General features: G+C 39.3%; 1 protein-coding gene across 6 annotated transcripts in view; it reads right to left on the bottom strand.

The window, feature by feature from the left end:
* The window catches only part of BRWD1 (bromodomain and WD repeat domain containing 1), a 137,269-nt gene that overhangs the window by 94,392 nt on the left and 28,269 nt on the right, over window positions 1-14,608 (bottom strand). For all 6 annotated transcript variants that reach the window (XR_008320365.1, XM_053312931.1, XM_053312930.1 and 3 more), the window contains exons 7-10: window positions 12,774-12,934; window positions 4,458-4,679; window positions 710-810; window positions 317-387 (exon numbers count right to left, since the gene is read on the bottom strand). Coding sequence is in view for 5 of the 6 variants with exons in the window: in XM_053312931.1 (XP_053168906.1) it covers window positions 317-387; window positions 710-810; window positions 4,458-4,679; window positions 12,774-12,934 (555 nt within the window). In the remaining variant the exon portion in view is untranslated. The remainder of the gene's footprint in view (window positions 1-316; window positions 388-709; window positions 811-4,457; window positions 4,680-12,773; window positions 12,935-14,608) is intronic.

The raw sequence follows: 14,608 nt of genomic DNA on the forward strand, positions 1-14,608 counted from the left end.
CACTATTTGGTAACTGTGGTCTTGCAAGATCAAGAAATTGGGTATATGAACTCAGCAAATAGATTACTTTTACAAAGAAAATATATAAAGATTATTTGAGGCAGAAGCCCCCAGAACTGGGTGTCTAGAGCATGCCTAGAATACACACTCAAAATCTTAAGATGAAGGCAAAAAGCTAAACTTTACATGTCATAAAAATTCAACAAAACTACTAAGATGACAATATGTGAAATAATCTCACACACACACCCCGCAATAGAATAAAATTCTCAAGGGTTCCATAACTGAAAAGCAAGCCATTTGCTTCAGTACTTACCAACGCTAAATGAAGAGCAAAGCATCTGAACTCCAGGTCTAGGCTTTTCTGTGAATTTCAGTGGCCGGTTACTTTAGAGACAATAAGAGTGGTTTGAATATACAAGACAATGAATAATTACATAGAACAATGAATTCCAAGAAGATATTAATAAAAAGTTCTGCTTCTAGATTAATCTATCATCTACTACAAATAAGCTGTAAATTCATCTTTTACTGCATTTTTGCAAAAGTAAAATTTTATTTATTCTTATAGACTATAAAACTAAATATACTGTTACATAATGGTTTTGAGGGTTACTTTTTTCTCTATGTAGTAACATGAAAAATGTATCTGAGATTAAAAATTCTTTGCATCATGAGAAATGAAAGAAATAGCAAGACAGTTACATACTTGAATTTAACAGAATTGGTATCCCACTGCCAGAAGCAAATGGTTCCATCTGCACCTGTAGAAGCCATGTATCGCATGGAGTCTTTGACCAATGGGCTAAACTAAAAATTAAAACCATATATCACAAATTAATGTGTATTTTAAAGAAATACTTTATGTTTCACTGTATTTCTTTATTTAAAGCTTTTAATTGTTCTAGATGCATATCCATTATGAAAAATCAATATCATTCCTTGTCTAAACATTTTTATTTTTAGTGTTCAGCAAAATGTATTTTGCATAATCCTTCCATAAACATATCTGAAAACAAAATTATATTTAATCACTTTCAAACATTCTCTCACTGAATATCAGAAAGAGGAATCTCTCTTTAGGTAAATACGCTATAGAATCAGAGCTAGTCACACTATACTTTACACACTTTTCTGACAATAATACACACAAGCTGTGTAGTTATTTATCCAACATTAATCCTAAAAGAGGAAATTGTGATCTCCAAAAGAGAACTAATAAAACTATTAGAAAGCAAAGCTATATGAAAATGAAACTGTGATAATAGTAGTGATATAACGTAACTTAAAAGCAAGAGAATACTGTAGTCTAGGAATTTGCGCATTTCATACTGGAAAGCTCTGTATTAGCAGCCACACACTAAAGACAGCTGCTCCACACCATGAAAGCAAAGTGTGTGCTTGCTCTACACACATACAGCTGAAAGCTATGACTAAGTAGCTGCCCAGAGACGTACGTTTGGGCAGGGTATACATTTAATAAATACATAAAAATAAATAATAAATAAAGCAGGCATGTGTGCTATACAGTTGGAAAAATTAGGGGTGTGCCAACAGGTCTGAAGTCAAACAGGTTTGGTTTGACAGTTTGGGGTCAAACCGAACCACTCCATTTGATCCGACCCCGGACCAAGCACCCCCAGATGTTCGGGGGTTCGTGGACCATTTTAGTTTAAACAATTTTTTTTAACTTTATTCCCCCTCAGGGGAGATCCTGGAGGTGGCAGTGTCTGCTGAGGTTCCCCCTCCCCCTGCTGGCCTTCCTCACGCCCCCCTCAACCGGTTTGGCTGCTCTTCGGCTAGTTTTCAGCCTTCAACCAGCGGCCCGGTGGCCATTATGGAGGCCGCGCACCTGTGTACTTGGCCTCTGTGAGGCCCAGGACACGCAGAGGCCAAGTGAACGGCCTACATAATGGCCGCTGGGCCAAGGCCGAAAACCGGCCAAAGAGCGGCCAAGAGGGGCATGAGGAAGGCCGGCGGGGGAGGGGGAACTTCCGCTGACCCCCCTGCCGCCTCCGGGAACTCCCAAGGGGGAATAAGATTTTTTATTTTTTAAAAAACTAAAATGGTCCACGAACCCCACCAGACCGGACCAAGCTGGGGGGTTCGAGGGGGTGCCAGACTGAACTGGCCTGGTTGGGTTCAAGTCCGGTCCGGACTCAAACCGAACCAGGCCAGCCGGTTCCATGAACATCCCTAGGAAAACTGCATATGTATGCAAACTGGTACTTTATGTGTATAGGCTTCAAAACAGACACACCTTTGCAAGTATAAGTGACCCTCAGGTGACCAAGCAGAGAAAACTCTTTGCAACATGTTCTCTTCCAGATTCTTCCTCCCCTCCCCTCCCCAACCACATTACAGGCTTTCAATTAGCAAGACACATGAGAACTTGTGGGCAAACAGATTGAGGGCTACTAACTTGCAATATTTACAATACATCTTTTGTCACCAACTCAGATTCATTATATGTACCTGTAAGAATGTAATGTGCAAAGTGTTGTGGTTATTAACTTCGTTTCTCAACAATACAGAATCAAAAGCTCAAATAGTAGGTCTAAAAGGAACAGGCACACTGAAAGCCAGGACAGCAAAAAAAAAGTTACTAAAGTATTCAAAATGCTGCTGTTGACATAGTGGGAGACATATCTCCACTTTAGACATGGTGGTCATATTTAAGGGTGCCCAGTAACAATTACCAGGAGTCAAAAAATATTGACTCAGTTCACCAGCTGGACAAGAATCTTACTAATCCGATGGTGATTCAAGCTATGTTGGTACATGTGTGGTGTTGGGAAGAAGCTACATCTGCCTACCACATTGCATAAACACAATCAGACCTGTTTACCTGGGAGTAAGCCCCACTGAATTCAATGGAACATGTCTGAGTAGACATGCATAAAATTTAAGTACTGTTCTTTAAATGAGTCTGCTGTTAACAGGACACACAAGTCCCACTTTGAAACAGTCATGTTACAATCCTCCAATCAGTGGTGTTTTGTTGCTGGTTGGTGGAGAGCTTTCTTTCTTTTCTTTTTTTAGTGGGGATGCAGTCATGGATGAAAGCAGAGGGAGGGAGGAGCTGCCTCTACAACTGAGCTCTGCTTACAGGGAAAGCCCAATTGTCAAGTCAAGCACCCACCCCACAAACTGCCTTTCTCCGTGGCATCTAGCCACCATGGAGGAAAGGCAGTCAGATACACTTGTCTCCATGACTGGGCTCTCCCAGTAAGCAGAGCCAAGTCTTGGAGGCAGCCTCTCTCTTCCTCTGCTTTCTTCCATAGCCTAGGTCCAAGCCTCAATGGGAAAAAACAAGAGAGGAAGGGGGGCTAATTCTGCGACTGGGCTCTGCCTATGGGGAGAGCCCAGTCACAAAGGAAAGCACCTCTGACCTGGTTTCCACCATGGCAGCTAGACATGATGGAGAAAAGCAGTTTGGAGGCACTTGCCTTGGCAATTGGCTCCCCTCCTTAAGAAGAGTCCAGTAGCCGAGACAGCCCCTCCCTTCCCTCTGCTTTCCTCTCCCACAGTTTGGATTCCTCCATTGCAGTTTGTATCCGAGCCACAAAAGAAAGCGGGGGGGGGGCTGCCTCTGACTTGGTTCTCCCTTGCCCCCTATCCCACCCCACTGAAGACCAGCAACCATTGCCTCTACCTCTTTCTTCTCCATCCTCAATTTCCTCCTCCTCTCCACCTCGTATCTCTCTGGCTATATTTACATTCGTCCACCTTCATTTTGCACTTGTCACTGACTAATAGATGAGTGCATTTCCCGAGCCCTGACACAAGCTACACAGGAAATTTCCCCCAAAATCTGGTAAATTTCCTCAACGTACAAAACACACAAATATGCAAGTTTGTCACACACTATCAACTTCAGAATTATTGCCCTTTACAAATATTTATTCCTTCCTTGAGTCTTCTATAAGGAAATTAAAAGTGAGGAACACTAACTCCTTTTCAGACTAGTTACTAAACCATGCAAAAGTGCTGGATTTACACATAAACAAACAGTTCCAAATTCCCCAAATCTGTATTCATGTTGATAAAAATCACTATTCACATCTGAAGATGAAAACAAAATGGTTAGAGTGTTGGACTAGAACCAGGGAGAGCCAAATTCAATCCCCCATTCAGTAGTGAAACTCACTGATTAACTCGGCTACCCACTTAGCCTAACCTACCTCACAGGATTGTTGTGAGTCTAAATAAATATAACTATGTACACTGCTCTGGATGCACAGGAGGAAAAGCAAAAAAAAATTAACTAAATAAATAAATAAAGTAAAAGGCTTTTGGAAATCTATGTTTCTAAAAAAAATTCAATAAATATATTGGAGTCAAAGATATAATTGAAAAAGCCTCTTTTTTTTGCAATATGTTTAGGATATGCTAAGAATTAGCTCAATGCCTAGCACACATTCAAAACATAGACCTCTATCTAGTTAGGAACTTACCTGTAAAGATGTAATTGATCCTGTATGTCCTTGTAAAACAGCAATTGGAGCACATGTTCTGAGGCACCAGACCCTGATAATTTTATCACAACTGCCAGCAGCAATCAATGTATTTTCATAATTCACAGCCATGTCGGAGATCTCTGCTGAATGGCCTCTGAGTGTAGCAAGTAACCGGCCACTGTGTGTGGACCAAATTTTTACCAAGCAGTCATCTGACCCCTGAAGAAACAGTTTTTGATTATTTGGATTTTTGGGCCGACGACAATAAAAATAATGTGCAAACATACAGAAATGCATGCCAACAGTTAAAGGTTAAAGCACAGCATTACTATTTTATGAAATACATCAGCACACTGTGATCACACACCCAAAATGAAAAAAATGAATGAGGGGCAGGGGAGAAGAAATGACACACTTCAATAAGCAAATACAATAAGCAAAAACTTAGATTTACAGCACAACTAAATTATACTGGCCCGCAGGTTACGCAGCATTATGCAGACATTTCTGATCAGTCCACTTGCTGCAAGTGTCGAAGCAAATGCCAGCTTTCTTGCTCAGGAGTGCAGATACATAGTTGCACACTGGTACTTCAGGAACTGCCTTAAAAGCATGGGTGATCAGAAATGCCCGTGTGAAGCTGTGCAACACGTGGGTCAACTTATAAACAAATAGATTTCAATTTTCAAATTGTGCCTAAAAGCAAATAGCTGCATGTTGTTTTTAAGACTCAATTGTTGATATGCGAAAGCAAGATGGCGTCTGGAACGAAAACTCCTGACTAAACCAGCTGTCAGGGTTTTCAACAATCGTTTGGTCCTATCACCTCCCATCAGTCAGATGGAGATCAGTATGTGTGCGAGGCTCGGTCCTCCTCCCAGAGGTAGGAGTCTGCGGGGTCTTGAGACCCTGAAAAGTCTGGAAAACCCCAGATGAACATCTGGAGAGACCTTTCTGCAATCATTGAACCGAATTGAGAGAGGCATTTCACTGCCAAAGTACAGATGACCTGCTCTATTCTCTTAATCTTACCTAAGAAACATCTGAGATGTCCACGGTGATGAGTTTGGCAGATTTACGGTTTTTTTCTTTCTCTCTTTTTATTGAAAGCTCTTGCCAATTTTCTGCTATCTTTACTTTGCTGGAGATCTCAGCATTCCAATGCTAACAGCTTTCAGTTTTGTCTTGAAGAGCTGTTTTTTTAAAATGTCTGGTATCCCAACAATTACTTATTTCTTACTTTAAACCATTTATAGCTTTCGTCGGAGATCATTACGGGCTTTTTTTGTTCTTGGTTTGGTCCCCTCCCCCACTTCAATTCTTTGTGGAACCCACCCACCCCGAACTTCCCGGCAGACAAGAGTTTACTATGGAGAAGAGGAATGGAGAAGAAGATAGACTTGGAGAGAAGTATGGCTTTTTCCCCTCTTTTGATTCCGTGTTTTCATTTTATTGTTTTGCAACGCCACATCTATAACCGGGATATGTATGTCTTACAAAGCCCTGCGTGGAAAAATTATGCTTACCTACTTTCTGGGAGGCTGGACTCTAGAAAACTTTGCTTTGAACTAACAGTTTCATTTACAATTCCTTCTGTTTACACGGCCGACAAAGTGTTTTATGGCTGAACAATCACCTTTTTGCCACTAATTAACTAAGCTCTGACGGGGGAAATGAAAGTGTTAGAAAAAGAGTTTGCTTCTTTCATGCCGAGACTCTGACTTTATCTTGAAGAATTCCCATACATATCACTTGGCTGAGCTGGAGCGGTGAAGATTTATTATTCCTCATTACTCTCATTCCTCAATACTTTCACTTTTACTGAATGTTGCTCTCGTTAAAGACAGGCTGGGTTAACTGGTATGGGGAGAGACTGTTAAGATGTGTTTTACTATGAGATAAATTCAGAAGATTCTACCAGAATGGACCTGAAAGTTTTAACTTTATTTCAAAATTTACTTGCCTCAGTTTACCTTTTATGGGTGTATTAATAGAACTATTTGGCTTTGGGAACTACAATTACGGCGAGATTCTACACAGCACGATCTCAACTGGAGCAATTTCTCTTAGAAGAAACCTGATAACCGTTTATTTTAGTCTCAGAAGTTAGTTCCAGCATTGTTTAGTCTCTCCCCTATGAGAGAATGTCCTTGGACATTGTTTCTAAGATTTCAGATTAACCCTTTGTGGTGTGAGTGGGAAGATTCTCAAAGCCTTAGGATTTTAATGCTAGTTTCTCCCTTTTCCCCTATCTATTTAAAGGTTCTAACTTTGAGTATAAGTACATATCATACCTCTTTAATTGGCCCTTTAATGTATTCCCTGTGTTTAATGTTTCTTCATCGATTATTATTTAGGGAGTTCCACATAGGGTGCAATACTGAAATAACCCCAATGTTCAAAGTCTTAACCTAAAGAATTAATACATACCATTAGAAAAGAAACTGAAATATATGTGAATATTTAGGGTATTATTTTAGATGGTAACTTTGAGTATAGCTTAATATTAAGCCTTATTACTTAGTCTTTCAAGTTATTCCCTGTGTTAACTGCCTTTCTTATTTCAACCATTAATATTTAGGCAGTTCTAAATAAGGTTTAATATGGGTAACAATCTAATCAGGAACTTAGTGGCATTATGAACCCGAGGGTTTCAAAGACCTAAGGAAATGTCACATATATCTGCTTTTGGTTCTTTTTTTGTTTTCTTTCTCTCTAAGGAAGAAATGAGAATGCATTGGGAATGGAGGATTCAGGGAAGAACTGAGAATATTTTTGTAAACTTAATTCTTAGAAGCAAATTGACACAATAGAGCAAATATTTTTAAACATATGGCACAAGACTACCGGCTATACAGGTGAAACTCGGAAAATTAGAATATTGTGCAAAAGTCCATTAATTTCAGTAATGCAAATTAAAAGGTGAAACTGATATATGAGACAGACACATTACATGCAAAGCGAGATAAGTCAAGCCTTAATTTGTTATAATTGTGATCATGGCGTACAGCTCATGAAAACCCCAAATCCACAATCTCAGAAAATTAGAATATTACATGGAACCAAGAAGACAAGGATTGAAGAATAGAACAATATCGGACCTCTGAAAAGTATACAGTGTACTGTGCTTGATTGGCCAGCAAACTCGCCTGACCTGACCCCATAGAGAATCTATGGGGCATTGCCAAGAGAAGGATGAGAGACATGAGACCAAACAATGCAGAATTGCTGAAGGCCGCTAATGAAGCATCCTGGTCTTCCATAATACCTCTTCAGTGCCACAGGCTGATAGCATCCATGCCACGCCGCATTGAGGCAGTAATTGCTGCAAAAGGGGCCCAAACCAAGTACTGAATACATATGCATGCTTATACTTTTCAGAGGTCCGATATTGTTCTATTCTACAATCCTTGTCTTCTTGGTTCCATATAATATTCTAATTTTCTGAGATTGTGGATTTGGGGTTTTCATGAGCTGTACGCCATGATCATCACAATAATAACAAATTAAGGCTTGACTTATCTCGCTTTGCATGTAATGCGTCTGTCTCATATATAAGTTTCACCTTTTAATTTGCATTACTGAAATTAATGGACTTTTGCACGATATTCTAATTTTCCGAGTTTCATATGACATTATATGCTCTGAAAGGATATGAATGACAATGCAGTTGAAGATTATGCTGTTTCTCTTTTCTTAGCTCCAGTTTATTATTCCCTTTTCCCCCCATTATGGGCTTTTGTTACCCGTTATGAATACTTTATAATAACACTTTGAGAAGTTTAGCTGGATGCAAACAATTTGGAAGTCAACTGCAAAGGATTAGATATCTGTATAGAAGGGTTATCTCACTACTAAAGTTTGACAGTTTATGCTACCAGCTGTAGGTTATAAAGATCAGTCAGGGCTGAATTTAGTCTCCCTCCATTTATCTCTCCAGCTGGTTTGTTCGTTTTTCATTACATAAGTAGGGGAACTATTAGAGGTTTGGCTGATCTTCATTAATTATTTTACTATGGTTTTTTGAATACCAGTCTGTAATGAGATGGGATATTTGTACGTTGGTGGACATGTGGCCTTGTATTTACAACACGCATACTACTTTTGTCATGGCAGAATTCGTATTTTCAGGTATTATTCTCTTCTCCATAGAATATTCCTGTTGGAAATCATTTTGTATACACAGTTGTCTAATAATTAATTGAATCCAGAGGGGGTGTTCTGTGAGAGTTTTAAATCCCATTCTCTCTGACGAGTAGATTTATAGATGAGCCCATAGACACCGATAAATTCTTTCTTTACTGCTGTTTTTTGAACTTCCCATAGATTCTTCAGGAGGTAGCTGAATTGTCTTTGGAGGAGAGAGCCAGTATGAAGGGATTGGTTAGATTTAGGGCGTGATTTGAGCGCAGAGAAATGCATAACCAATTTATGTCTGGCCTGACAGTTCTTTCCTTCTTATATTGAAATTTTAACAATATAATCGGTTTTGAAGCACATTTAAAACTACATACCAGGACATATTTGAGACACATATCTAAGGTACATTTAAAAATACACATATAGGTGGAGCTCATGCCACAGAGAATTGGGGACGTCTGGCTCTGCGCTCGAATTACTGGTATTATTTCTATTTTGTACATCATAGTTGGGCTGGTTCCCTCCTAAGATTACCTGATAGTAGGATGATCAACAAGGTCTGGGCTGTTTTTTCCTCTCCCTTTTTTTCCCCTTTAGGGTTCGGGTTCAAGACTCTTTTATAGATAGCTACTGATACCCAGTTAAGGACTTTCTCTCAATACTATTGTATTTTTCTTCTGTCTTGGTTTTGATGAATAAGACTCTGTATGTTGTTTGGTTTTGTTGGACTCTCAGAGATGTAACCTTTCTGTTTCCACTTATTATACTAATAAAAGCATTTAGGGAAAAAAAAAGACTAAATTGCCAACCCTCTCTCCATTTAATGGTTTATCAATTGTCCAATGCAAACTATATCCCATAACTTACTTAGCCAGTAATTCAGCATTGGGGTATTAGGATTTTCCCCAGTTTTAGAAATTACTAACTTGGCAGCAGTGAGTAAATGTATTAGTTCCTGCTCATCTGTAAAGACTAATAATCTGATATTGCACACAAATAGGATCAGTGGATCTATGGGCAAGCAGTATCTAATCATTTTCTGAATGCATTCATATCAGGCCTTGACAGTTTATCCTCTTTACAAGTAGAATACTTAGAACAGAAACAGGGCTGCCTGGGACAAATAAAGATGCTTTTAAATGTAGAATTACTATATAATAACCTAGTCCAGGGACCTTTTTGTATAGGGCGGTATACAAATGTACTAAATAAAAATACTAATCAGGACTAGTACTAACACACTCATATGATGCCAGCCAGGAGTCAGGGGAGATCTTCTCATACCTTTTTAATTTTATTTATTTATTTATTTATTAAACTTCTAAACTTTTTTTTAACAATGTAAGTTCTATAAATACATATCATCATCATCATCATCATCATGTTTATTTACAGTCATAGACCAAAATTTACATACATAATACTATAAATACATATATTTTGTAAGTGCATTACTTAAGCATACCGCTAAAAAATCTAAAAAGAAATACAATGTAGGATAAATGAAAGCGTCCACTTCTCCCTATCCTAGCTTCGATCAAAGAATTATTGAAGTGTGGACCAAAAATTACCTTCAGTAAGAAGTTTCTCCACTTACCTTCCACGTCCCCTCCCTGAGGCATAGCAATGCCATTGTTGCTGCCGCCACCCCAGCTTTATGTACTACCACTGTCAATGGGTTACAGTGTATTAAATTGGACGAGCAGCAGTTGTGGGTGTTGAAGAATGCCATGGGAGGGGGAGGAGGGAATGAAAGAGGGCGGGTGGCACTTCCCCAGTGGAGAATGAACACACAGTCCAGAACTACTGCTACCCTGTGCAACAGCAAGCCCAACAGCTCACAAGACCAGCTTGCTCCTTCTTGCCCAGCAAGTATGTGCTGCTCTCTAACTCCAAAGCTGTGGCAATCAATTTATCCTGTTTTCTCTGAGCCCGCCTTGCTTACACTAAGCAGCTGCTGTCGCTCTCACAGTCTGACTGCTTGTTGCAATACTGCTCCATACAAAAACGAAAGGTGGCCCATTTGCCTAGATGATAAATCTTGAGATAGGAGGGCACTGTGGTCATTGGTCTGAGTTAGGGATGTGTGTAAAATTTATTTTAGACATTACTTTGGCTTGTATAAGTGTACTTCTATTTCCGCTGCCACCAATTATACAATGAAGCTTCTAACTCTGTTGGTTTCTTTATCCTGATAACATGGCTTTGCAGACATGAGGAGGGAAATCACTCAGTCAGATGTACTTTAAAACAAAACAAGGAGAATATTTATTTAAAGATGTCTGAGGCTTGTTTGTTTCGCTTCTTATTAGTAGGGCTGAAATCTTGCTTGGTTACAAAGTTGACGATTTGAACTTCTCAAAGCATTTCATTACTTTACACACAATATATAAGGCTTTTCATCTTTGAATGCAATTCCTTCCCAGAACTGTACTTCACTACCCAATCTTTATTACAGAATGTCCTAATGACCCAGTCCTTTTATTTTTTAGACTCTCTTATCCGAATCAGAAAAACTCCTCTTTTGAAACTGTTCCTACTGGGACCCAAATCCCCACTAACTGAACCGCACTTCCAATTTCTAACTGTTACTCTCTAACTCCTCTTATGATTGACGGTTCTAAACCAATTGGCATAAAAGTAGTCCAGCAACATTTCATCACAGGCACACCCAGGAGGATTCAGAGGGAGAAAAGAGGTGGTAAGAAGGGCTGCATAACAGCAGAGAGGACTGGTGGTGATGACAGTGCCTCTGGCCCAAGGCAAGATGAAGCAGTCATTGAGCTGGTTTTCTCTAGGTGCCAGAGTTAAGTTTCTAGGTGCCATAGCAATGGGATTGGATAAGCCCTGAGCTATGTATTTCTATCCAAAACAGTTTATTCCTGGACATGTTCAAAGCAGATGATTCAAACTAGCTCCTGTACTGCCACATCTTGTACAATGATCCTGAATGGTTGAATATATACACAACTGAGCCTTCAAGGGTCAAATACCATCACATCATAATTGCATCAAACCTCTCGTTTAAATTAAAGTTTAATGAAAATTAAAAAGGTTAAAACAAATATATCAACTGCAGGGTCAAGAAACATCTCAGTTCGCCAGCCAAACAAAATATTTTACTCATCAAATGATCCCTTGAGCTATGTTGGTACATTACTTGTCAGGCATCATTTTTCACTCGTCACAAACTAGTGGATTTCCTGAGCCCTGCATCTGCCTTCAGCTCAAAACAGGTCCTTGGTCAGCTTACAGACAGGTATGCATGTACATTTTTTAAAAAATCAACAATTCTAAACTGCAACTGAGAAGATGAACAATGCAAACTGCGATTGACCTATATAAATCTGTTTGCTGAATAAAAAGACGAATAAACAATACTTGGAGTAGTGCAGCTTTTCTACTGATTAATGAAGCTTATATGCTGCTATACTGGTAATGGACAAAAGTGTATTTTAGAAACACTAAAATTGGCATTACATTATTGATTAAATGCATTAAAATTTGGGAATAATTACTGAATACAAAGATTCAAAATCCCATTATTTGCATTAAGCTTATACTTAAATTTAAGATTAAGTTTCTGTTCAATTCTGAAGACCTTGTTTCCAAAAGAAGCATGATTCTTGTTACCAAGAGAAGCAGAATTTTCCTTTCTTTCCACACATATAAATCTAGTAGAATTCATAAAACCAAACTGATCTCAGAAGACTGCCATCAAAATAAATACCATTTTCTCCATACAAAACAGCAGTAACCGAAACAAGTGAGCAAATAAAGTAGTTATTTAACTCTCAAGTAAAATACGCTATCCATAGATATCTACTCAAGAAGAGGTTTTGTACATCTAGATTTTTGATCAGAATGTTTGCTGAACTTTTGTTTCCCATCCCAGACTTGCCATGCAGTAGCAGAGATTGTAAACATACAGGGAAGTATACACGTTCACTGCTGTTTTCCAGACCCACAGCAAGGTCTACCAGGTTTTGTCCAATCCCTGGATGACTGTTATATGGTCTAAACCACAAATGTAATGCCAAATTTGATCTAGGGCAGAATCTAGAGACAAACTAAGTTACTAAGCCTTTATATTAGGTGTAATGCTTGGCAGCTAGTTTTCTCTGTCATGTACTTGAACAATTCCAGAATGCAGAACCTTAATAACAAACTCACCGTAAATATCCTGTGTCCAGTCCTATCAAATGCCACACAGTAAACTGCAGATAGATGACCAAGAATCCGTCTATGCATCTTTGTATGTTGATACATGTTTCCTGGGAATGAAGAACTGGATCTTGTACAGCCAGTCAACTGTTTCACGTAATTTATTTCCACTAGAACAGAAATTAAGTTTAAATGACATGTAAGAAAAAGCAGAGAGCATGCATGTTTATGAACAACTCCCCCGATCCCTGCCACCCCCTGGATCCAGGTTCATTAAAAACTTCTCAAATGAAAAAGCAGGTTGCTTTTTCACCCAAAGATCCTGGATCTTGGGTGATCCAGTATCCTTCACAACATGGGCACTGTGCCTGCACAGAAGCCTTTGTGGAAGGATTTTACAGCTCCCCAAAGTGTTCTGTAGCTCCGCCTTTCGCACAGAAGGCATGCTCAGTGTTTTCAGTGGCAGAGCACTATTTGCTTAGTTCCTGAATGACCGCTGAAAAGTTGAGATCCTCCATCAGAAATACTGAGGTAAGTGGACCTAAAGAATAACATCTGAGTAGTAGTCTGGTAGAGTGGGTGTTGTGAATGATCCTGGATCACCCAAAGATCACCTGCTACAGGTAAGCAACCTGTTTATCTTTGAGGTGATCCAGGATGCTTCCCAACATGGGTGTTTAGGGAGCCCACTGATGAAAACAATGGGAGGTGCAAGGATGTTACTTAAAGCACCTTCTTTAGAATTGCCTGCCCAAAGTTAGCCTCAGCTGCTGACCAGATATCTATCAATACAAATTCCAGACATATGTGCTATGGAGATGGTCATGGCTCTAGTGGAATGGGTTTTGATGGTAGTTGGAGGTTTGACTCCTTGTTGCTTGCTTGCTTATTTATTTATGTTTTTTATTTATATACCACTCTTCCAAAAATGGCTCAGGGTGGTTTACAACAAAACAAAACAAAAGCAATTAAGATCAAAACTAAATCAAACTAACAGTTAAAATCATTTAAACATTAGAGCAAAAGAAGATCGGTTCCACCAGCAAATGTGAGAATCTTTGCCTGGAGATTGGTCACCTCTTGTTCCTGCCTTTAAAAGCGACAAAGAGTCTACAAGATTTCTGAAAGATCTTAGCTATGTCCATGATGAACAAAAGAGCTCTTTTGACATCCATCGAGTGGAGAGAACGTTCCAAAGGAGTTGATAGATTTATGAAGAAACTATAGGTTCCCAGAAGGGAGGAAAATGGTTGTTTATCATTTTTGTTATGGAACTTTAAGGTACCTTTTCATGTTAGGATGAGATAAGAGTGTCTTTGAATCCCAACCAGGGTGCACTGCTAAGAGGCCACCATAGAAACATTTAACAGAAGAGTTAGAGAGGCCCAATTGTTTGAAAGAGGTGAGATACAGTACAATTTGCCTAATGATTTGAAAGGATCAAAGCCCCTGCTCCCAGCGTAACTGGCAAAGAGTTTCAATTTGCAATTGTTATTTTGCCTGGTAAACGCCTTCCTCTCATGTAACAATATCCTATTTACAAGCTCAGTTTCCAGGAAGTCGGGATCAGAGTCCGAAGATTGCAGTGGAAAACATGACCCTACCCCATCCACCTGGGACAGCAGACTGTGGCGTTGAGGGAGGCAAAGATGGTTGCTCCAGGACAGTCAGAGAAGAAGAGGGAACCACAGTTAGAATTACATTTTTACTTGGAATGTCGATTGTCAGATGAGACTGAAGGGGTCGCCAGTAATGGGTAACATGGCATTGGGGTAGGAGGGCAAAACACACTTTTGTAAAGGGCAGCCCTAAGTTGCAATTCCCTACTCTTTTGGCTCTGCTTA

The sequence above is a fragment of the Hemicordylus capensis genome, chromosome 3, assembly GCF_027244095.1.
Source record: "Hemicordylus capensis ecotype Gifberg chromosome 3, rHemCap1.1.pri, whole genome shotgun sequence".
Classification (NCBI taxonomy): domain Eukaryota; kingdom Metazoa; phylum Chordata; class Lepidosauria; order Squamata; family Cordylidae; genus Hemicordylus; species Hemicordylus capensis.